This window comes from Muntiacus reevesi, chromosome 22 (assembly GCF_963930625.1).
Source record: "Muntiacus reevesi chromosome 22, mMunRee1.1, whole genome shotgun sequence".
In the NCBI taxonomy this organism is placed as follows: domain Eukaryota; kingdom Metazoa; phylum Chordata; class Mammalia; order Artiodactyla; family Cervidae; genus Muntiacus; species Muntiacus reevesi.
In genome coordinates this window covers 37,445,436-37,471,319 of record NC_089270.1, presented here as the reverse complement: position 1 = coordinate 37,471,319, position 25,884 = coordinate 37,445,436, and the positions used below count along the sequence as shown (strand labels likewise).

The following is a 25,884-nucleotide window of genomic DNA, read 5'->3' as shown; positions in this document are numbered from 1 at the left end:
TGTAGATTCCAAGAGTTAACAGTTTACTTATTTCCAACACTTAGTATCAATCATAATCAGTGAAAGTCGCTCAGTTGTGTCCGACTCTTTGTGACCCCATGGACTGTACAGTCCTTAGAATTCTCCAGGCCAGAATACTGGAGTGGATAGCCTTTCTCTTCTCCAGGGAATCTTCCCAACTCAAGGATAGAACCCAGGTCTCCTGCACTACAGACAGGTTCTTTACCAGCTGAACCACAAAATATAGTAGGCATTCATTAAATATTTGTCCTAATGAATAAATGAGTAATTGAGAAAATTAATGAAAGCTATTCACCATTTCTTTCTTTTTATTTTGCCATTATTTGAGTTAGAGTTATTTTACTCAGTTTTTTCAAGTTCCATGATCAATAACTGGTATAAAACTAACATTTGATATTTTATTTTAAAAATTTACAATTCTTGAACAGTGATATATCATCAAAAACATGATAAACACTTTATTATCACAATGCTACAGTTATATTCTTAACATACCACAATATATCTGAATATTAACAAGAAATTCAGCTGATACACATAGCCCACATTTTAATATCCCACTGCACAATTAGATCCTAAGTGTTAAAAACATGACAAAGAATGATTCCAGTTTAATCCAAAATTTTCATGTCTTAACTTCCTCCTCCTCAAAATTAGATAACAAGAAGCAAGTTTTAAAAATAATTTATTTTTTATTACTTATACTTATCATTTATATTGACTGATGAATTAGGTATCAGAAAATCACCACACAACAATGAAATAACCCAAAAGGAAATATTTAGTAAACGGGTAGGAGCAGTAAAGAAATGTGTGTTTAATGAACCATGATTCTATACTGGACACTAGTCATCTTTATGTCACATTGATTTCATTCTCACATAAATCTGTGACCTAGATAATTTTGTGAAAGTGGATTGACTCCACATCTCCCTTTTATATAAAACTTAAATTTCCTATAATGCAGCTTTCCTAGACTTATTTTGTCCAACCAAGTTTCTACACTTTCTCCATTTTCTGTCATAAAAATAAGAGAAGTAAAGGAGGAGAGAGGATGAGTCAGCAAAGCACAGATAATTTTTAGGGCCATGAAAATACTCATATGATACCATTATCATGGACTGATATTGTCATTATACATTTGTCCAAATCCATTGGCTATACAACACCTAGATTGAGCCCTAATACTAAATAGACTCTGGGTAATTATAAAGTGACAGTGTCAGTTCATCAGTTGTAATAAATTTACCACTGTGGTGGGGAGCATGGATAATGGCTATACCTGTGTGGGACAGGATATATCGGAAATCTCTATCTCCTCCTTAATTTTGCTGTAAATTTTTAAGTTTTCTAAAAAATTCCTCATAAGAAATGATAAACATAATACTACAATGTGTATAATTATTATGCTCTGTCTGCCTCTGCCCTTAACTAGAGGATGACCTTAGATGAGTCCTTTATCTTCAGTTTAGTCGCCCAGTCATGTCCTGACTCTTCCAGACCCCATGGACTGCAGCACGCCAGGCTTCCCTGTTCACCCTATTTCCTCCGGTAAATCACAACAGTTAGGCTAGATGATTTCTAAGAAAAGTATTCCATCTCTGATTTTTCTTTTGCCTAATTACTTTGTATAGTTGTGTTTTATGCTTAACATTTATTTACAATCATCAAGTTATGTTGCCTTGTGAAATGATCTCTTTTTTGATTAAAAGAACTTTGCCCTACCTATACTACTGGCCGTATTTTAGGTGATTGTACATTCTTAATAATGTAATGCAGGGATTTATATGCATTCGGAAGATGTGGTTAAGCAGTTGAAGCTCTAGAACTGTCATTTAGAGCAGTCCTGACAAAATGCAGAATCTCAGTGTGTTACAATATGGCAGCAATTCAAATAAATAAATATATGGTAGATTGTGTGTATGTGAGTGTGTTATAAGGGCAGAGAGTAACTCCAGCATGGTATACTAGATAAAAGAGATTGCCTGTGGGAAGCATCAATATGATTAGATGCTATCATTTTATTGCAGTTAAATGTGTACCACATCCATGTATTAGCTATTCAAATAATTAGTACATTTAATATGAACAGAATGTGTTTAAGATATATATAGGGCTTCGCTGGTGGATCAGATGCAATGCAGGAGGTCTGGGTTTGATCCCTGGGTCAGATTGAGCCCTTGGAAAAGGGAATGGCAACCCACTCCAATATTCTTTCCTAGAGAATCCCATGGGCAGAGCAGCCTGATGGGCTATAGTCCATGGGGTCTCAGAGTCAGACATGACTGAGCAACTAAGCGCATCACTACTTAGGGTATCGTGTCTTCGTTTTCTGTCACTGATGGAGCGAAGTACCACAAACTTAGAAGGATAAACAATGGCAATTTATCATTTCTTTATATTTCTCTAAGGTGGAAGTTCAACATGGGTCTTATTAGACTGAAAGTGGTTCTTTCTGTAGACTGTTAAGGATCTTTTTGTTTTTCAGTTCTAGAAGCAGCCATGAGTCCTTGATTCTGGTCCCCTTCCTCCATCTTAAGAGCCAGAAATGACTTATTTAGTGTTTTTCACATTGCATCAATCTGACTTACTCTTCTGCCTCCCTTTTTGACTTTCAAGAACTACTGACATAAGGATAATCTCTCTATCTCAACCATAATCACATCTGTAAACTCCCTCCTGCCACATAAAATAACATATTCACAGATTCTGAAGATTAGGAGATTGGCATCTTTGGAGGATTGTTGTTCTATCTGCCATAAACTATAAGCAGAATATCTGAGGAGACTGCAATTCCTAAATCAGAATTGCTCTAGAAGAGAAAAAGTCTTGGAAATAGCCTCTTGTATGGCCTGTGATGATTGACCAACTGAAGTTTATTACCCCTGTTTTCATGCTAACATCACAATTCTGGTCTTTAGGTTTGCCTATGTTTTTTCCAATCTAGCTTTTCCAGTTCACCCTGAACACACACACTCAGTGGAATAGGTCTGAATATTATCTACTTCAGTAGTATTTTCTTCTTATGCAGAGCATGGGGTTAGTACAATGATGATAAACATTAGGAAAGATTTGAGTTTGTGTATGGAGAGGAAGACTGCCTCAGAAGTCTTTTTTCTAGCTTTTGGATTCAAAATGATTCAAGGAGATCTGTGTTACTGAACCTTATCATTTTTTTTTTTTTTTTTTTTTTTTTTTTTATTTATTTATTTTTTTTTTTTTATATTATTTTATTAGTTGGAGGCCAATCACTTTACAACATTTCAGTGGGTTTTGTCATACATTGACATGAATCAGCCATATAGTTACATGTATTCCCCATCCCGATCCCCCCTCCCACCTCCCTCCCCACCCGACTCCTCAGGGTCCTCCCAGTGCACCAGGCCCGAGCACCTGACTCATGTATCCCACCTGGGCTGGTGGTCCGTTTCACCATAGATAATATACATGCTGTTCTTTCAAAACATCCCACCCTCACGTTCTCCCCCAGAGTTCAAAAGTCTGTTCTGTATTTCTGTGTCTCTTTTTCTGTTTTGCATATAGGGTTATCGCCACCATCTATCTAAATTCCGTATATATGTGTTAGTATACTGTAATGTTCTTTATCTTTCTGACTTACTTCACTCTGTATAATGGGCTCCAGTTTCATCCATCTCATTAGAACTGATTCAAATGAATTCTTTTTAACGGCTGAGTAATATTCCATGGTGTATATGTACCACAGCTTCCTTATCCATTCATCTGCTGATGGGCATCTAGGTTGCTTCCATGTCCTGGCTATTATAAACAGTGCTGCGATGAACATTGGGGTGCACGTGTCTCTTTCAGCAAAACACTCTCCGACATAAATCACAGCAAGATCTTCTATGACCCACCTCCCAGAATATTGGAAATAAAAGCAAAAATAAACAAATGGGACTTAATGAAAATTAAAAGCTTTTGCACAACAAAGGAAACTATAAGTAAGGTGAAAAGACAGCCCTCAGATTGGGAGAAAATAATAACAAATGAGGAAACAGACAAAGGATTAATCTCAAAAATATACAAGCAACTCCTGAAGCTCAATTCCAGAAAAATAAACGACCCAATCAAAAAATGGGCCAAAGAACTAAACAGACATTTCTCCAAAGAAGACATACAGATGGCTAACAAACACATGAAAAGATGCTCAACATCACTCATCATCAGAGAAATGCAAATCAAAACCACAATGAGGTACCATTACACGCCAGTCAGGATGGCTGCTATCCAAAAGTCTACAAGCAATAAATGCTGGAGAGGGTGTGGAGAAAAGGGAACCCTCTTACACTGTTGGTGGGAATGCAAACTAGTACAGCCACTATGGAAAACAGTGTGGAGATTTCTTAAAAAACTGGAAATAGAACTGCCATATGACCCAGCAATACCACTTCTGGGCATACACACTGAGGAATCCAGATCTGAAAGAGACACGTGAACCTTATCATTTTTAAGACCTCTATTAAAATAAAATTAAAAATTCCAGGGGAAGACTAATACAGTTAACCTATTGTTAAGTAGTACATAATGTTTTCCCCATTGTTTGAGGAAAGTAATTTTAGAATCCTGATTGTTCTGTGATTTAGTAATGTAAATACTTAGTTTTAGGGTAGCTTAGAAAAGGAGAACTAAAAATTTCAGAATTTTAGTGTATTTGCCGCTCTCCGCCCTCGTGGATATATTTATAGGATGTGGAGGCAGTAAGCTATATTCTAAGAACATGGTCTCTGGACTTGAAACCTGATTCCCACCCACACTGTTGTGTAACCTTTGAAAATACACTTAACCTTATAAGGCTTTAGTTACTGCATTTCTATAACGGGAGGCAACATTTACCTCTCACAGTGCTCCTTGATATTAGTCTTGTAGAAAATAATCATTTTTATTAATATGATCTTCAGTATTCAAAGTGTTCATTCCTCTCTTTTTTTCTTAAAGGACTATAAAAACCACTAAAAGAGGACTATAGTTTTTCTATAAAAACTAGAAATTCAGGAAAGAGAAATGCTCTGATTCATTTTCCTTTTCCTATTCTCATTCTAGTTTATCTTTGTAAAGCTTGCTACAAAAGGTTTTTGAGACTTCAAGGAATAATTTTGAAGTGATGCCTCCAAAATTCAGTGTTTGTCATTTTAACCACCAAGTCTATTTTTCACACTTGTGAAAGAACGGGAAGCATTTGTATGGTTTTATAAAATAGATTCTCCCTCTATATCTGTGAGCACCTGAAATTCATCATCAATATAAAACATTCCTCCATCCAACACAATTTCAAACCTACAACCAATGAGGTATTTTGCAGGCCGGCAGGTTTCATTTCTCTTGGATATGAAAGGCAATTGTTCCTGAAAATTGCTCCCTTGAATTTTACATTAAATTCCTTTCCTAGTGTATCTTCTTAATTTTTAGGTATCATAATGGTATTGTGGTTGTTTTAAAGAACTCTTATTTTAAAGACACATACTCAAGTAATTTACAGATGAAATTATATGATGCTTGGGGTTTGCATCCCATATTCTGGGATGGGGAAAGAGGCATGGGAGGAGACCAGTGAAACAGTATAGGCAATGATATAGGAAACAACATGACTCAGGGAATTGACCATTGCAGGACAAAAAGGTGTGAACCTGGGGCAGTAAATTAGTGAAGAAGTAACAAGGCTTGTTTATGCAGCTTTTTCAGCCCTGTCTCTGGGACAGTGATGCCTTCTGTCCTCCAGGTACAGAGAGGATACCTTTCACACGGGAGATTTATGTCATGCTTTCAGGGAGACCAACAAGGGCCAGAGTATTTTTATGTATCGTTTGTTTCTCAAGTAACTTTAATTCAGAATAATCAATAAATCAGAGTGGCATGCTTTGGGGTGGTTTAGTCTGTTCTCCTTCACATATATTTTTTAATTCTTTCCTTTTTCATACATTTTTGAATTTGTATATTATTTTAGTTGGCTTCTTCTGTCTACCCTCCTTCGTGGATTCCTGTCCTGTATCCCTCCCACGCATTTTACTGGCAGGCGTTACCTCCTATCCTTCCTTCTACTGCCCCATGCCTGCCAGGCCCATTAACTACATTGCTACTTGCTGTTCCCTCCATCTCATCTTTCTTCAGATCCTGTTCTTCCCTCACTTCACTTCCTGCGATCTAGTGCTATTGTGCTATGACCCTCACCTCTGTCTAGGTACTATCATCCTTCACTGCAATTACCTAAACATGTGGTCAAGTTGCAATCTTTTGATTGAATCATTACAGTTTCTTGTTCCTATAGTTACTGTTAATACTGGTCACAGAATGGGAGTGGGTACTAAAGAAATATTTGCTGGATGAAATGCACACCAAACGTAAACAAAGCGCACAGAAGTTACCTTTGCTTCAAATTACTCTCTTCGTTTTCTGTGTGGCGAGTGATATCTACAGAGAAGCCTATCAATGACCTTTGAGCCTCCTCAATAAGTCCAGCATGCAGTTGTTTCTCTGTTACCTTGTATGTTACTAAAGTCACTGAAAATAAGTGTGAGTAATTGGATGAAGGGGGGAATGGAAAGCAGAGTGAAAAGATAGTCATTAAACTGGCAAATTTACAACTCATTTCTTTGGTAATTACTTTTGATTGGTGTTATATCTTCACCTGAAAGCTAGCTTTTTGAATGCCAGATGGTTATAGTCAGACTATATGAAGACAGAAACACAAGTTGTTGTAATACTAGGCACACCCAGTTTTCCGTCAGCACATACAGCACACTGATCTCCGGTATTTTTTTTTTTTTAATCAGTAGCTGAGATTATTATCAACAACAACAAAAAATTAAACTCTTTTTTGAGAAGGCTCATCTACTTTCAGAGTATTTGAAAAACATAGACAAAAATCTCATATGCCATTCTTTTGTGTGTTTTTTTCCTTTCTTAATTTAATTTAATTTAATTTTTTTATCATTTATTTTTATTAGTTGAAGGCTAATTACTTTATGATTTTTTGTAGTGGTTTTTGCCATACATTGACATTCTTAAAGGTAGTGTAGTATGTGTCACCCCCTCCCCGCTTTCATGGATCACTGTCTTCTCGTGGTGATGGGCCTTGCATAACTCAGTGAAGCTGTGAGCCATATCGAGCAGGGTCATCCAAGACAGACAGGTCAAAGTGAAGAGTTCAAACAAATGTGGTCCACTAGAGGAGGAAATGGCAACCCACTACAGTGTTCTTGCCTCAGGAACCCCATGAACAATGTGAAAAGACAAAAAGATACAACATCGGAGATGAGCACCTCCGGTCAGAAAGTGTCCACTGTGCTACTGGGGAAGAGCAGAGGACGATTACTAATAGCTCCAAAAAGAATGAAGAGCCTGGGCCAAAGTGGAAAGGACACTCAGTTGTGGATGTGTCTGGTGGTGAAAAAGCTGGCTTGAAATTCAACATTCAGAAAACTAAGATTATGGCATCTGATCTCATCACTCATAGCAAGCAGAAGGGGAAAAAGTGGAAGCAGTAACAGATTTTATTTTCTTGGGTTTCAAAATCACTGTGGATGGTGACTGCAGCCATGAAAGCAAAAGATGCTTCCTCTTTGGAAAGAAAGCTATGACAAACCTAGACAGCATATTAAAAAGTACAGACATCACTTTGCTGACAAGGGTACATATAGTCAAAGCTGTGATTTTTCCAGTAGTCATAATATGGATGTGAAAGTTGGACCATAAACAAGACTGACCACAGAAGAATTGATGCTTTTGAATTGTGGTATTGTAAAAGACTCTTGAGAATCTTTTGGATTGTGAGGAGGTCAAACTAGTCGATCCTAAAGGAAATCAACCCTGAATATTAAAGGAAAGGACTGTTGCTGAACCTTAAGCTCCAATACTTTGGCCACCTTATGTGAAGAATTGTCTCACTGGAAAAGACCCTGATTCTGGGAAAGATTGAGGGCAAAAAAGTTGGGGCTGGTAGTGTATGAGATGGTTAGATAGCATCACTAACTCAATAGACATGAATTTGAACAAACTGTGGGACGTAGTGGAGGATAGGGAAGCCTGGCATTCTACAGTCCATGGGGTCACAAAGAGCCAGGCATGACTTATTGACTGAACAACAACGATAGGTTCCCACATTCCGCATGGAATCATTATAGTAGGGCAGAGAAATGCAGAGATATCACTTGCTATCATTCTAAAGCTTGTAAAAGGAAAATGAATATCATTATAAAACCCCATGAACAAAAATATGAGATCTATTTTATTGTTTGTAAGAAGGGGAAAATGTCATATCTCTAGAGGAAATAATTAAGTTCAGAAGTTGAAAATTTAAAGCAAACAAACAAAAAGAAGGCATGAAGTCTTCCTGGAGGGCCATAAACTATAAAATTTGTTTACAGCACTGTGTAGAAAATGAGGAAAATTTGATTTGAAAGTTGGTACAACTGGAGAAACCAGTGGGGACTTTGTTATTAATGTGTTTTTACTTCAAGAACAAAGTTGTATTGCCAGCTACATACTGCTATATATTATTTGTGTCCTCTTTTACTTATAAGTGACATTATTAATGTGTCTGTGTGTAAAATTTGAAATAAATATGTTAGGAAAGCCTTCTGATAGCAGCACATTTTGGTCCTTCATTCTTAATTAATAGAAATAGATTTGAACTTGTCCATATTTTTATCTTTTTACAATTTCCTATAAAAGTCAGATAGGATCTCTTGCCTTTTCTTGAACTTTTCAAATGCTATTCATAGAAATTAAATTAGGCCTTCCAGATCATTGTTTAAAATTGCAACCTGCCAGTCCCACTTCAGTTCCCCTTTAGCCTATTTTAATTTGTTTCCATTGCCTTCAGCATCTCACATATATAATATTTGTTGTGTTAATAGCTTATTGCCTATCTTCCCCTACCTAAGAGTGCAGATTATCATTTGTTAGGTGATGTATGTCAACCACCTAAGAAGGCGCCTGTCACATATTAGTCACTCCATTTGTTTTGTGGGATGAATTAATGAATGAATGAATTTATAATGGTAATAATCATAAAGCTCAAAATTCTAAACAATTTCCCTCCCACCAAGCACTGTTCTGATTGCTGACAGTGAGTTAGTTCCTCAATCATATCCAACCCTGTGACCCCATGAGCTGTAGCCAGCTAGGCTCCTCTGTCCTTGGGATTCTCCATGCAAGAATACTTGAGTGGGTTGCCAGTCCGTTCTCCAGGGCATCTTCCCAACCCAGGGATCAAACCCTGGCCTTCTGCATTGCAAACAGGTTCTTTACCATCTGAATCACCAGGGAAGCCCTATATGTATAAATTTAATTTTCAGAATACCCTATGAGCTTCGTGCTATTATAACCCCCCTTATCCGAATGAGGAAATCAAGGCATATAGAAGTTAAACAGCTCTATAGTGACTATAGAGCTGGCTAATAACTTATGTGGTTAATAATTCTATGGATCAAATGTGGCAAAATCCCAATACTAAGACAGGCAGTTCTGTGTCCTGGGCATGATTTTACCTGTTACACTAAGCTGCCTTTAGTTTATAGACCTAGCCAAATGGAAAAAAAATAAAAGTACATATTTTTGTAAATAACTAGTTTTCAACCCTTTAAGGTCTCTACTTAAAGCTGAAAGTTCATGACCCAAACACCTGGAGTATAATGACTTGCTGAGACTTCAGAGCTAAGAGGGAGTTGAGGGCAGTTTTCTGCAGACTAGCTGCATCCCCTTTATCACTGTTCCTCTAACATCACTCTTAACAACCACTGGCTTGATTTGGCTTTTGAAAGTCACCAATTTCTCAAGATGTCAGTTTTCTTATTCTAAAATGTTTGGGACTATATGCTATCAAATGTCTTCAGATGTCCAAATTCTATGGTTCTAAAAATGTATTTCAGTGCTCTGATGTGCAAGTAAGGTATTGACAGAAAGAGGGGGGGGAAGCCTTTTCCTGTAGCTAGTGCTGGCCAAGTCTTTTTTATATTTGAACTTCGGTAGAAATCACACAGAATTCCTAAATGAGATGGAAGTTAAATGAAACTTGAAAGGGAGAGTGAAGATAGAAAAAAATGACTTTTCCAAAATGCAAAATGGCCCTTCAAGTTCTACTACACAAGCACCCTGATTTTTTCTATATTTTGGGCATGCCTAATCCTGGATGGTTCACACATTTTCACTTCAGAATATGAGCTGCTCTTTCTTTTCCTGTGTGTGTGTGTGTGTGTGTGTGTGTGTGTGTGTGTTTGGCCAGATTATTTTTTCCTCTAGTCTGTCAATGTGGATGAACTATATAAATTTGACCGAAATTTTGTTTCTTTGTTTATTTGGTGAGATTATTCTCTTCCCAGTTGTCTTAATATTAATTATTTCAAGTTTTTATCAATCCTAACTTAACTACACTATCAGCTTAAAATGAACAAACAAGCAAAAAAACCCTGAAAACCATCTCTGTGATAGCGGAAGCTAATATGTCCCTAATGAAAAGTAAAATGGTACCTGGTGGCTCAGTGGTAAAGAATTCGCCTGCCAGTGCAGGAGACACAGGTTTAATCCATAATCCGGGAAGGACCCTAAAGAAGGAAATGGCTGCCCACTCCAGTATTCTTGCCTTTGAAATCCTATGAACACAGGGGCCTGGGTGCGGGGGAATATAGTCCATGGGATTGCAAAGAGTCAGACGCAACTTAGTAACTGAGTAACAACAGCTTCTTTAGAAATAATTTCCACAAAAGTTTAAAACATAGAATTTACTGTGTGACCCAGCAATTCCAATTCTAGGTATATATATTCAAGAAAATTGCAACATATGCCCACACAGAAGCTTGGAGATGAAGGTTCATAGCAGAATTTTTCATAATAGTAAAAAGGTGGAAATTATACCCAAAGTCCATCAACGATTCATGGATACAAAATATATGGTATGTTTTACAATGAAATATCTCCAATTTTCTTGAAGAGATCTCTAGTCTATGTACATACATGTGTATACATAAATGCATATATATTACATCTTCATACAAATTACATCATCATACAAATGACATCTTCATACAATGACATCTTCATACAAATGCATACAAATGTATTCATACAAATGAATACAAATATATGCATACAAATGTATGCATGTGAATCTTAACCTGGGAATATATTTCTTATAAGAAACAAAGATCACAGATCATAATCAAAATGCTATTATCAGTGTATATAGGTCTAAGGACCTAGTAAGGTAGAATCAATAACTTATAATTATAATAATGAAGGTCAAAAAATATGTGAAGGTCATTAAGAAAATTTAGAAATTTTGTTCAAAATAGGGAAAATAAAGTACTTCCGCAATGAAATATTCTTATAACCAAAGTATAGAAAACTTCAGAAAATATTTTCATTAAAAAGCAATTCAAACAAAAATCAATCCATTTAAAATATATGAAGACAAATTACTTAGAATGTTTATTCTTCAAATTGTTTACAAAATTAATGTAATTCTAATAAAATTTCAGTATGAATGTTTTACTTAGAAATTTAGAAAACTGCATTAAAATCAGAAGGAAAAATAATCAGATATATATCATTTTTAATTTGAAAGAGTAAGGAGGATATCGTATATTTAGATATACAAAGTTGTGGTTACAATGACAAGGTGAAACTAGGTATCAGTTCAATTCAGTTTCTCAGTCATGTCAGACTCTTCGCGATCCCATGGACTGCAGCACGCCAGGCTTCCCTGTTCATCACCAACTCCTGGAGCTTGCTCAAACTCACATCTATCAAGTCGGTGATGCCATCCAACCATCTCATCCTCGGTCATTACCTTTTCTTCCTACCTCCTAGTCTTTCCCAGCATCAGGGTCTTTTCCAATGAGTCAGTTCTTCACATCAGGTGGCCAAAGTATTGGAGTTTCAGCTTCAGCATCAGTCCTTCCAATGAATATTCAGGACTGATTTCCTTTAGGATGGACTGGTTGGATCTCCTTGCAGTCCAAGGGACTCTCAAGAGTCTTCTCCAACATCACAGTTCAAAGGCATCAATTCTTCTGTGCTCAGCTTTCTTTATAGTCCAACTCTCACACCCATACATGGCTACTGGAAAAACCATAGCTTTGACTAGATGGACCTTTGTTGACTTAGTAATGTCTCTGATTTTTAATACGCTGTCTAGGTTGGTCATAGCTTTTCTTGCAAGGAGCAAGTGTCTTTTAATTTCATGGCTGCAGTCACCATCTGCAGTGATTTTGGAGCCCCCAAAAATAAAGTCTGTCACTGTTTCCACTGTTTCCCCATCTATTTGCCATGAAGTGATGGGACTGGATGCCATGATCTTAGTTTTCTGAAGGCTGAGTTTTAAGCCAACTTTTTCACTCTCTTTCACTTTCATCAAGAGGCTCTTTAATTCTTTGCATTCTGCCATAAGGGTGATGTCATCTGCGTATCTGAGGTTATTAATATTCCTCCCAGCAATCTTGATTCCAGCTACTAGGTATAAGACATACAATTACAGTGAAAAATGTGTCAGATGTTTAAAACATGTATTTGTCATGCTTTTTACTCTCTTTGGGGCTTCCCTGGTGGCTCAGAGGTTAAAGAGTCTGCAGTGCAGGAGACCTGGGTTCGATCCCTCGGTTGGGAAGATCCCTGGAGAAGGAAATGGCAACCCACTCCAGTATTCTTGCCTGGAGAATCCCATGGACGGAGGAGCCTGATGGGCTGCATACCGTCCACAGGGTCGCAAAGAGTCGGACAGGACTGAGCGACTTCACTTTCACTTTCCCTTTACTCTCTTTGCTCTTTTTGGAGCTGACCACATTTTTGTTGTTGAATATTATTCACCATAAATCCAAGAGAAAATTTTATGGCAGCTATTTTTTTTTCCATTTATTTTTATTAGTAGGAGGCTAATTACTTTACAATATTGTATTACGGCAGTTATTTATGGTTTTAGCTGGTCCTGGGGTTGTTATCTGACTGATGATGGGCAGGGCTGGAGCCTAGTATGTTTGGCCACGGGGACCTCGGGTCCCAGGTCTAGCGCCTGTGCGCTGATATGACGGACCATATCCTGGGCCCTCTGGTGCACAGGGCGGTGTCCTCGGGAGGCTGAGGGCTCAGGGGATCTTGAGGCAGCCTCACCCAGTTAGCTACTGGTCCTGATGCATCCCAGCACTGGTGTAAACACACTGGTGGTCAGGGCGAGGTCCCAGTGCTAACAGACTCGAGGAAAGATTCCCTACTGGTGCTTAGCAGCGCCATTGCCCACGTGAAAGAATCAGCTCCCCGCAATGAGGCCACTAGTGTCTAGAGCTCCGCAGTGAGCTTCGCTTTCCTTCTGCCTCTTCTCAAGGCTCTCCGAAGTGAGCTGGTGGGTCTGACCTAAAATTACTGCTTCTGCTTGAGTCCTGGACTGTGAGAGATTTTGTGTGTGTCCTTCTAGAGTGGAGTTTCTCTTTCCCACAGCCCTGACATTAAGCCCCTGCTGCTGCTGCTGCTAAGTCGCTTCAGTCGTGTCCGACTCTGTGCGACCCCATAGACGGCAGCCCACCAGGCTCCCCCGTCCCTGGGATTCTCCAGGCAAGAACACTGGAGCGGGTTGCCATTTCCTTCTCCAGCGCATGAAAGTGAAAAGTGAAAGTGAAGTCACTCAGTCATGTCCGACTCTTAGCGACCCCATGGACTGCAGCCTACCAGGCTCCTCCGTCCATGGGATTTTCCAGGCCAGAGGACTGGAGTGGGGTGCCGTTGCCTTCTCCGGATTAAGCCCCTACTGGCCTTCAAAACTAAAAATGTTCTGGGGGTTTGTCTTCTTGATACAATACTCCCAGACTGCGGAGCCTAATGTGGGGCTCACACCTCTCACTCCTTGGAGAGAACCTCTGCAATTGTAATTCTCCTCCCCCTGCACTACCTAAAATATGTGGGTGGAACACTCTGAAGTTATATGGTTATCCCAAGAGCAGAGGCAAAGCTGTCATTTAAAGGAACCATTTGCTTCATTTTGAATATGGAGGTGACAGTTTCAAAGGCAGTTACTTGTCAGAATTTGATCACTAAAATCTACACACATTATTTCCAGGTTTAGTATGCCTTTTTTGAGAAACATATTATGATATAGAAGAACAAACTTCAAGTTTGTTTGTCAAATGCTTTTGTCAAAAGTCAGAATGCTGTTGACCTTGCTATTTGCCTGTTAGTTACTTACATTTTTTATTTAAAATTTTGATTTAAATTTGATTTAAAATTTTGATTGCATGTTTTATTTAAAAATATGTGTTTACTAATACAGTACCTACCTTTGAAAGCTTATAGTGATACTGGTTGCATAAAATTAGATGCTGTATATATAATACTTAGCAGTTATTATGATATGTAGTAAAAGCCATGTTCCTGAGTTAGACATGAAATCAACACTATTTTATATGCTGAGGTTATTTTGAACCAATATAAAGTGACTCTTATTTTCATTTACATGATCAATGAAGTTTGAAACTGATTCATTTGTAACAACACAGGACCTTAAAAATAAAAATGCTTTTGCAACAAAGTATACAGCATAAGTAAACATCAGATGTTTTTATAATTAATATAATCTGAAAATTTTAATAAGCTCTATTACACATGAACTTGATAACAGTGCAGTTTCTCTCTTATTACTTTTATAACAGTGCTTTTAGTATTCCACTGAAACACGGCCAGTGAATGCACAATATTCTTAGTTACCATTATGAGTGGCTCTGTATATTACAGTCTTTTCACTGTGTCTGCTGTTAGCTAGAAAAATGCTGGGAGCAACAGCAGCTACTATCAACAGGGAGCCATATTAATTATTTGAAATGTGCCTCATAAGAGGAATCAGCAGAGTTTATTACAAGTCGAATATTACTTGAAACGGGGAGGTTACTCTAACTGTTATCATAATCTATGTATCATTAACTTTCCTTGTTTAGGAAAAGAGATTAACAACCCTGTAAAGTGCTTTAGTAAATGTATAAAATACAACTGCATATCCCTTGTAGAAAGAAAGTGATGGGTTCTCTACTTGTACCCAAATTTTTTTTCATATATAGTGGCTTTAGTAATTGAACTCTGTAATTATACTTTCTTGCTTTAAAATTCTAATTGCTTACTGGATTATCAGTATACAAGCTATAGTTACTTTGAGCATTATTAAATCCTTTTGTTTATAGTTAGATTTTTTTTTTCAGTCAGTAACTTGATCTTCAAAGGAACTTTAACACTTTAACTTATATGACAGAAAGTGTATTACAAGTTTGTGTATAAGCTGGCAAAATGCTTTACAAGAAACAGAATGAATCCATCTACCTGCTTTTTATATTGTGGTTAGTTATTATTTTTCCATCAAATACAATAAGAAAGTAGGAATAGTTTTCAAATAATAAGTAAAATGTTGAAAAGTAATGTAGTAATAAAGTTAATTAGGATTGTAAATAAGCGCTATCTAAATAAGAGCTATTGAAAGTGTTATCTTTCAATAACATGGAAAGACATGGATGCCTGTCTGGAGATTGTTTGTTACTGATCTGCCTTGAAATAAGTGCAAAAATTAAAAGTCAGTGTTTAGAAATATTTAAAGCAAACAGTATTTAATGTCTCTTTAGAAATGAAAAATGGGGACTGTATTTTATATGTCTTTGTTTTTAGATTTTATATTTCATTTTTCTTGCCAATCACTTTAATGGTGTTTTTCAAAGTGTCATTTCACAATAAACATGATTTAAAAGCAACAAGAACAAAATTGGAGAAGGAAATGGCAACCCACTCCTATATTCTTGCCTGGGAAATCCCATGGAGAAAGGAGCCTGGTGTGGTTGAGTCCATGGCGTCACAAGAGAGTCGGACATTCCTTAGCAACTAAGCAGCAACAATAAAATTAGCTTAAGGACTGTTTTAATCAGTTGATGTTTGGATGACACATAATGTTTGTATTCTATAAGGCTATGAATTCAGTGTGCAGAGAGATGTGTGAAATCATAAAACTAACCAAAAAGTATAAAGACATAATTATAATATCTTAATGTTTATTTTTGGGTCCACAGGACAGGCACATCATGGACAGGTATCATACATCTCTCCACCAATTCACCTTGACTCTGACCTGGAAAGACCCCCTGTTAGAGGTGAGTTGTTGTATTCTTTTCTTTTTTTTAAGGAAAAAGAAATTCTATTCATTCTTTGATGAAGACAATTAATTAAAGGTGATTGTAAATATGTATCTTATAGTGCAGTGCTTGTTTAAAAAAAAACAGGAGGAAAATGGTTTGTAAGGAATATGATAACAGAGAGTAAGTCTTATTTATAAAATAAGATGTGAAATATTGTTTTGTTTTGAGAAATGCTTGTTAACCAAATAAGAAATGTGGCTCCATAGTGAAGGACTAATTGAAAAACAACCTAGATTTAAAGATTATCATATAATCATTTCCTTTTTTATTGGAACTTTCCTCTTCTACTATCTTTTTTTTTTTTTAGTAAATTAAGATGTCTTAAACGAAGTTACATTGACAAATTTATTTCCTTGCAAACTGACATCTTATGTTCTATTATTTGTTTAAAAACTTATTTTAGTATTAATAAAATTTATTTTTAAACTGTATAAATTGAAATTGTATATTTAAATTGATGTCATGTGTTTAAAGATTTTTAAAAATAACTAGTCATACAAAACAAATTAAAAGCAACATTTATCTCATCTACAGAATTTATCTTTCTACTTTTAAAGGATTAACAAATTTTAATGTTCTATAATGTTTAATCTGATGTAATAGTAGACACAGCTTTTAATTTCACAAATACCAAATATCCTAAGGTTAATTTTTTTTACTCAAAGTAATATAGTATATTTTCTTATACCTTCAATAATATACAATAAAAGTCATTAGATCCGTCTTTTATGTCTCCTCTGCTAGGGGTCTCTTATTTTTTTCTTTTCTGCCCGTTAAATTTCTACCAGTGTTTCAATGCCCTGCTTTATCTTCACTTCCTGTTAAGCCTTTGCTGACTATGTGTTAGGCAGAAGCTAAGTGCATGCCTCTGTGCTCTGTGCCTGCCTCAGCTATTGTACCTAAAGCATTGCATTTTAGTTTCTCAGGCTGAATGTGTCCCTTTTTTTTTTGTAAGATCCTTGAGGGCAAAAGTGTCATAATTATTATTTCTCCTCCAACCACTGCTCTGTGCTTGGCACACAATGGGAAATACAATGATTTCTGAATGTGACAATCTATATTGTGAAGGATGCATCCTCATTTTTTTCAAGAAGTAAACTGAGCAGGAATAATAAGAAACTTCACAAAGAGGACACAGAATGTACCAAAATATGGGTTTGTAAAGGTTGTGATATTTTTAAGGAAATATGCTAGGCGTACAGTAAAATGGATGCAGTTTTAGAGGAAGAAACTGGAAAGATATAATGAGGCAGACTGTCAAGGATTCTGTGTCATATGCCACGGAGTTTGTCTTTTATTCTGAAAAAGAAAGTCATCAAATATTTTTAATTAAGTTAGTGGGGTATTACATTATAACATTATCAGTTCTTGATATCAGAAAAATATCACTGTCAATGTAGATGATGCAAGATTGACAGAGAGAGGCTGATTCAGTAATCCAGGTAAAATATGAATGGGAAGTTAACAGTGTATTGGTGGCAGTGGTAGGGTCTGAGAAGTATTTTGAAGAGACATAGCGTTGATTGAGCAGATACAAGGGAAAGAGCAGAAATACCTCTAAAATTTCTATACTGATTAATTACCTGAATGCTTATAATATAATTTCTGCTCATGAGAGAAATGTGAATTATGAATGGATACCTTGTTTTAACCTTGCTAATTCTTAGTAGAATGTCATTTCCACCAGAGGTGGAGGCCTACTTATGCAAGTTAGTGACTTTAATTCAGTTCTTCATACATAGTCCCAGTATAATTTGGGAAGACTACTGTACAGTCATGAGTAGAGTAGTAAAATAATCCAGTCCAGAATTTAGTGGCTTAAATCAAGAAGCATTTTTTATAGTTCTCAGAGTTGTTTGCATTGCATGTGTACTGACTTGACTGAGCCTGAATGTTTAGTACTTAGCAGACTGGTCGGTTTTTCAGGGGAGGAAACTCACTTTCAGGTTTGGTAGCCAGCTTGATGCCATCTTGGGGCTTGCCTGGTGGCTCAGATGGTAAAGCATCTCCTACAATGGGGAGACCCAGGTTTGATCCCTGGGTCAGGAAGATACACTGGGGAAGGAAATGGCAACCAACTCCAGTACTCTTGCCTGGAAAACCCCATGGATGGAGGAGCCCGGTAGGCTGCAGTCCATGGGGTCGCAAAGAGTCAGACACAACTGAGCAACTTCACTTTCTTTCTTTGATATCCTCTGGGTGGTAGCCATATGACTCTCATCTTCTAGCAGGCTGGCACCGGATCATTCCCATTGTGACAGGACTCCCAGCAGTAAGGAGGGAAGTCCCAAAGCTCAGGTGTTGTTCAAGACTGCTTGTGTGACGTTTGTTATGTCCCGTTGGCCCAAGTCAGTCACATAATCATCCCCAGACTTCAGATATAGACTGCATCTCTTGAAGAAGGAACCACAGTCTGAAGGACTGTGGATAGAAGAAGGAGAGGAATTCGGGCCATGTCAACCTAGAATATTCTTGCCTGGAGAATCCCATGGACAGAGGAGTCTGGCAGGCTATGATCCATAGGATTGCAAAGTTGGACATGACCGCAGCGACTTACCACACATACAAGCAACCTACAAGCTAGGCAGATAGAATACAATAAGTTTAGAATAAAATTTGACAAAAATTGAGTGATAAAATAAAGGGATTTAGAGACAATCATTTTAAACTTGGGATTTCTAGACCTTTCTTATCTTTAATTCCTCAACTGCTACACAGAAGACAGAAATAAGAACTCAACAGTGTCTTTGTGAGGATTAGGGATAATCTAGATTAGAGTCTGGCATTTGATAAGCTCTAGATAAATTGTGGCTATTAGTATGTACTTTGGGGTTTGCTGTTGTGGCATATGGGAAGAAATTTGACCTTGAGGCCAGGCAGACCTGCATGACCTTAAGCAGCTTCTGTCTGTCATCTGTAACACAAGGATAGTAATGCAACCCTGGCAAGTTTATAAGGATGATTAAGTGAAATAGTTAGTGTCAAGGTCCTGGCAAATAATTAGACATAAACTAGACTCTGAAGAGTTAGTTGGCATTATTAAGAGCTTCACTTTAAAGTGGCATCATCTTAGTAAAAGTAGTGATGATACTGACCTGGTGAAGAATGAATTACCAGAATCCAACAGTTTCTCTGCTTTATGAAAAAGTAGAAGTGTTGGTCCCTCAGTCATGTCCAACTTTTTGTGACCTCCTGGGCTGCAACCTACCTGGCTTCTCTGTTCTTGGAATTCTCCAGGCAAGAATATTGGAGTGGGTAGCCATTCCCTTCTCCAGAGGATCTTCCCAACCCAGGGATCAAACTCAGGTCTCCTGCATTGGAGGTAGTTTTATTTGTTACCATTTGAGCCACCTCAAATTGTGCTCTCCACCTTAGAAGGATTGTCCTGATAACTTGTAGTTCTCAAATCTTTCTTCTATATGCCCAAGACCCTCTTAAACTACTCTGATTAATACAATTATAGTTATAGTTATTAGCTCGTGTGTTATAGTTCTGAAACTTTTTAAAATGAACATTAAATAGATAAAGAGGTTTGTGTAAATCACCAAAATTGTAGTACAAATGATCTTGGTTTTTTTTTTATTAGAACTATCTAATATTTAATTTAAAAACAAATATTGGAAATAGCATAGAGTAGGCAATATCGTTACTTTGGAACCAAAAATATTTCCTTTCAACTATCACTCCTCATTTAACATCTTTTACTATTTTTAATTACACTGTATATTTTTGATGTTTCTATGAAGTCAAATGACACAAATGACCTATAAATTATCTTTATTTATAGAGACAGTCTCTCATACATGTTATAGATTTTTATTTGAATATATGCAATAAGATAATTTAAGTTCTTTATTTTGGAATTCTATCTCTAATAATTTTTGTTAGATTATATAGCAATATACTTTGAACTATCTGGAAAACCACACTAGCTATTTTAGCTTTTCTTTTTCTACTTTTCTTCCATGATTTTATACATGTTGAGACTATGAGAGCTATGTCTTGATATCCACCCCCCCCCCACTAATTTACAGTTCACTGTATACTTTCTCTCTCTTTCTATACCAGTTTCCACTACTGTACATGGATGTTCATGTTTTAGGAATTCTTGCTATATACATATTAATTCCTTGAGTATTTTACAGACTTGACTATATTTTCATAGAATGTCATACTTAAGTTTTTTACATCAAAAAAGCAATACAAAATAATATTTAGAATGTAGGAAAGAAAGCTGTGACAAAGCTAGACAGCATGTTGAGAAACAGAGGCATCACTTTGCCCACAAAGGCCCATATAGTCAAGGCTATGATTTTTCCAGTAGTCATGGGCAGATGTGAGAGTTAGGCCATAAAGTAGGCTGAGTACTGAAGAACTGATCCTTTCAAAATGTGATACTGGAAAAGACCCTTGAGAGTCCCATGGACTGCAAGGAGATCACACCAGTCAATCCTAAAGGAATCAACCCTGAATATTCATTTGAAAGACTGTTTGTGAAGCTGAAGCTCCAATACTTTGACCACTTGATGTGAAGAGCCAGCTCATTGGAAAAGACCCTAATACTTGAAATGAATGAAGGCAAACGATGGGAGCGGCAGAGGATGAGATTAGTTAGCATCACTGACTCAATGGATAAGTATTTGAGCAAACTCCAGGAAGATAATGGAAGTCGAGAAGCCTGGTGTGCTATAGTCCATGGGGTCACAAAGAGCAGGACACAACTTAACAAATGAACAACAGTAATAACAATATACTTACCAGTGTTATCACAGGGGACTTTTTAATACAAAGTGTCATTTATCCAACATACAATTATGTGTCAGATTGCTTCTGATATTTTGCCATTTTATTCTATTCTCACCCCAAAGGTTTTGTATTACTTGCTACTATTTTTTTAATAGTTATTTTCCTTTTAGTATTTGAGACAGTGAACTAATTATCGGTAATTTTGGAATTATTTTTAAACTGATATTTTTTTAAAAATAATTACATAATTGTTTTCAAATATATGTATTTATTACATTTTCATTTATTTTTCATGCTCTTAAATTTTATATAGCGTATGAATCATTCCAGTTTTAATCTACATGTCACCATACTACCTCCTTTCAGTTTTCTTAATTTCTTTCACTTTTGGTCTCATTTTTAGGGAAAAAAAAATGTCTTTTAAAATTAATGCATTTGTTTTTCATAGTATATTTCTTCTTTGATAATGTGTATTCTGTGACAAACATGCTCATTTTAACCATGTGGAAAATGTAATAGCACGTTACCAAATAACCTTAAATAAAATGTTGAAATTTATTATTTCAAAGTAGCTGATGTATGTAAATTCAGTAGCACTTACCCACTGATGAGTAAATTTGAGAGATGCTGTTCCTTAAATCTAATGTGATCATACATGGCATTTGGTCACATAATTTATGCCTATGATGATTATATATGCATTCTTCAATTTACAGCTTTTATTACTGCACAGGGGTGTAAATTCCAATGGTTTACTAGTGCATTAATGTCACAATACATTATAAGATAGTTAACCAGAGCTGCCACTATAAATAGAAAAATAGTCACAGCCCTCACTATAAACTACTTAATAAAAATAAGATCCTGAATCAGCATTCATCATTATAGTAATTTTTCTCGCCACACATCTCATTAATCAGGACTTAAAAAGAAATAGCTTTATCTAGAAGCCTTATTATTTTTAAGCCCTTCACTATTAAAAGGTTTGTTACAATTTGTACTTAATTTAATAGGGTTGATTATATAATTCTTATGCATATAAGTTCTCTATGCTTTTTAGACATATTTCCCAATTTTATGTATTACAATTGGAAATGAAAGTCTACTTTGGTAATTTTGTAGCAGATTTGTAAATAAGGGCAAGGGAATTCTTTGCAGGGCTCAATAGAAGTTGCAGTTCTGAAGGTCATGTGTCCTCACCAAGGATCCTTTCTCCCTAACTTTTATTTCACTTCCTAACTACTCACAAAATACTCTGCACCATAATCAGGTCTGTCACAGGCAGAATCACTCAATCTCTCAGTGTTTAGGAGGGAGTTTATTTGGGGAGCTGAATCAGAATCCTATGCAGAGGTGAATATTGAGATTCAACTATACCAGTTGAGGCACCCTCTTCAGGAGAAGGGGACGACAGAGGATGAGATGGTTGGATGGCATCAGCGACACAATGGACATGGGTTCGGGTGGACTCTGGGAGTTGGTGATGGACAGGGACGTCTGGTGTACTGCAGTTCATGGGGTCGCAAAGAGTCGGACATGACTGAGCAACTGAAATGAACTTCATTTGAAACTGTTGTGTTATAGTTTGGTTTGGTTTGTTTTCATTGTTTTTTCTATAAAATTGGCTGACAGCCTTAGCAGTTAATGATAGAACCCTTCCTATAAATTCTTCACAACATCATTAGAAATTCAATTCAGATTAGTTCTGTCAATAGCCAAGGAAAGACATTAATTTCCAAAAAATGTCTTCCCTGTATGTAACTAATGGTGATATTTTGAATATTATGCTGCAGAAAAATTTGACTGTTCCCAGATACTTTCTGCCCTCCAATATGATAAGACAGTAGTAATAAAGCTGGCAAAACATTGTTATATTTTATATAGTATTGTGTATAATCTTCCTTTAGGTAGGTTCTTGAATTTGATCATAAGCCTAATGTGACGTTAACAGTCATGTCCGACTCCGCAACCCCTTAAATTGTAGCCCTTCAAGCTCCTCTGTACATGGGATTCTCCAGGCAAGAATACTGGAGTGGATTGTCGTTCCCTTCTCCAGGGAATTTTCCCAACCCAGAGATAGAACCTGGATCTCCTGCCTTGCAGGCAGATTCTTTACCATCTAAGCCACTGGGGAAGCTCCAAAGGGGATGTTGCATAAGTCTAGTAATACTCAATACTAAAGGATGTGTTGCATAAGCCTAATACTCAGTACTCAATACCAATTTATACATTTTTAAACTTCTTTTTCTGTAATAAAATTAGTAATGTAAACATGATTCCATTGGCAGATAATCAATGAATAGAATAATGCCAGGCATTAAGTTCCACTTCCAAACTGAATTACATTCAGCAAATCCACACACAGAAAATATTTTTTCAGCTCAAAATAAACAGATGGTTCTGTGTGGTGCATATATATCAAAAATAGACTATAGCCAAAGATATAGAATCACAAATTTGAGACATTAACACACAATATTATTTAGTGAAATATAAAAACATTTGATGTTGATTAAAATAAAATAAGATCAACACATCTGGCATTCTTACTGAGGAGTCTCCAGGCTTCTTTACTGTGCTATGATAATGTTTTTCTAATTTATTTGGTTAACAAATATTATATGGTGAAACATAATTCCTAAGCTTTATCTACCCTTAACCTAAGGTAATAAAAATTAAACTTGCATATAATGAAGTACTTTGACCATGTTGGATAAACTTCCAACAGTTGCAAATGCCAAGCTTTTTATGTTGTGTTTAAAGTATACTGTGAACACATACAAAATAGATACAGAGAGTGTATAGCTTGTTATTATTAATGGTAAACACCACTCCCTTTCATTAAGTATGTATCTTATTCAGACACAAGAAAAAATATTTTATACGCATTGTCTCCTTTAGTCTTACAAGGATCCTGTTACTTTTCATCCAGGCTTATTGGTCATCATCATTCTATTTCTAGCATCAAGCATACAACTATAATACAATAAATTAATAATTGAATTTGGGCTGAATTTAATTGAAGTTAAATTCTAACTCAATGGTAAAATGTACTTTTTTCCCAATATCTTTAGGAATAAGTAGCAGGGCTTTGTAAATTGTAATATACTTTCAAAGTATAAATTATTGTTGAAAAGTCAATATTTATCATTTGAAATAATTTAGTATACTCCTGCAGGCCCCTTGTGGAAGATGATTTATGTGTTGTGAATAATTATCCAGAGAATAGTGTGATCTGGTAGGTTATCTCATTAGATTCCTAGCCAGCTTATCTTGGTGTTCTCTCCATAAGCCTGATTGAGAAGAGAGCTTGTGTGAACTCTCCTGCCCCATTGGTTGATTAAACAATATTCTTAGTATCCAAAGGATATTAAGTGAAGACAGACGCTTGATACTGTTATGATATGTACATTTTCCTTAAGATTTGGTGTGTCTAATGGCAGATCCAGTGATAATGGTCCTTGACTTGAATATGATGATTCCTCCTTTGGAGCTATTGTTCAAGGCAAGGAAAAGCCTATGGATATCTCTAAGAGATTAGGATATCTCTAAGAAGCTATGACCATGGTTCCGTTTGCTGAACTTCACACTTCCCCACACCTCCCAACCACCCCTGGCTCTCTGCGCGCCCTCTTAAGATTGCTCCATGGCCCACCTCTCCTGAGAATGCTACCATAGGTTCCAGTACTTACTTCTCTTTGTCTCCTTTTGGTTTTAGTCTCATTAAGATACATGAGAGTAGAACTGCTTTATTTTGTTCAGAAAGAAAATATTTAATGTTTTCCAGATGTCATTACTTTACAGTGAGGTATTACTAGTCATTAATAATAATAGCTAACATTGATTGTACAAATTAACCTTAAGCCATAAGATCACCTAAAAATTATCCATATGATCTTCCTCCCAATTCTCAAACACAGCTCCTCATAGTATTCGTCAGGATGTTCTAGTAGATACTACTTTTTTTGAGTTGACTTGGTATGAACGCTTGATATTTATACTTAGTGTTTGTGGCAAGCTCTATTCTAAGCACTTGACATGGATTAGTACTTCAATAATTTCCCAAATCCCATGAATCAGATAGTATTATTGTTGTAACTTTAGGAATGAAAACACTAAGACACAGAGAATTTCTTTAACTTCACAAATGTCAGACAAGTATTAAGAATTGGAGCCGAGATTCACACTGAGGCATCTACAGTCTGGTACGACAGTTTTTCATTTATAAAATGACATACTATCACAAGTATTAGTAATAAAATATTATAAGCAAGCAACGGGAGTCTGACCATCCATAGAAGAGTATATTTTTTTAATTCACCACTCTCAGGACTCATCTCAAGAACACAATATGATACAAGCAGTTCAGACACTTATGTACTACTGCCCAATGAGAAATAATTTGTGTGTGTGTGTTGCTTTTTTTTCTATAAATAGAATGTTTTGTTCTGTTGCCATTCTTGTTACCTTCTACTCTTCATAAAATGTGTTAATTTTTGCTTACAAAAGGAGTGTCTAATACTCTGTTTTCCAGTATTCTCTCCCCAACATGGTTTATTTATGTAATCACTAAAAAATAATGTTATACATATAGACTCAAAATAATTGTGCTGCCAGGAGCAGACAGCTATCAGGTGTATTAGCCACCATCACCAAAGCCTGGGATGGGGAAGAAGCAATTGGCTTGAACTCCAAACATAGTAGTCACCTGCATCCCTACCTGCTAAATACTCACAGCTGCAAGGTTCTCATTTTTTTGATGTACCCCCACAACACATGCATACACACACATATGCCACTCAGAAGTACCATCTTTAAAAGTAATTCTTGACAATAGATTTAGAAGATTGGTATGATAAGGATAAAATGTATAGTAAATCCTTAAATTTTAAAATACCTTCTACTTTTACAGTCAGCTGCCTGAGATGTGATAAAATCTCTTTTCTCCAGA

At 36.3% G+C, this 25,884-nt stretch overlaps 1 protein-coding gene across 5 annotated transcripts in view; it reads left to right on the top strand.

Moving 5' to 3' along the window:
- Positions 1–25,884, top strand: part of ADGRL3 (adhesion G protein-coupled receptor L3) — a 938,528-nt gene that overhangs the window by 656,122 nt on the left and 256,522 nt on the right. For all 5 annotated transcript variants that reach the window (XM_065913896.1, XM_065913892.1, XM_065913894.1 and 2 more), the window contains one exon: positions 16,062–16,142. In XM_065913896.1, the coding sequence (XP_065769968.1) occupies positions 16,062–16,142 (81 nt within the window). The remainder of the gene's footprint in view (positions 1–16,061; positions 16,143–25,884) is intronic.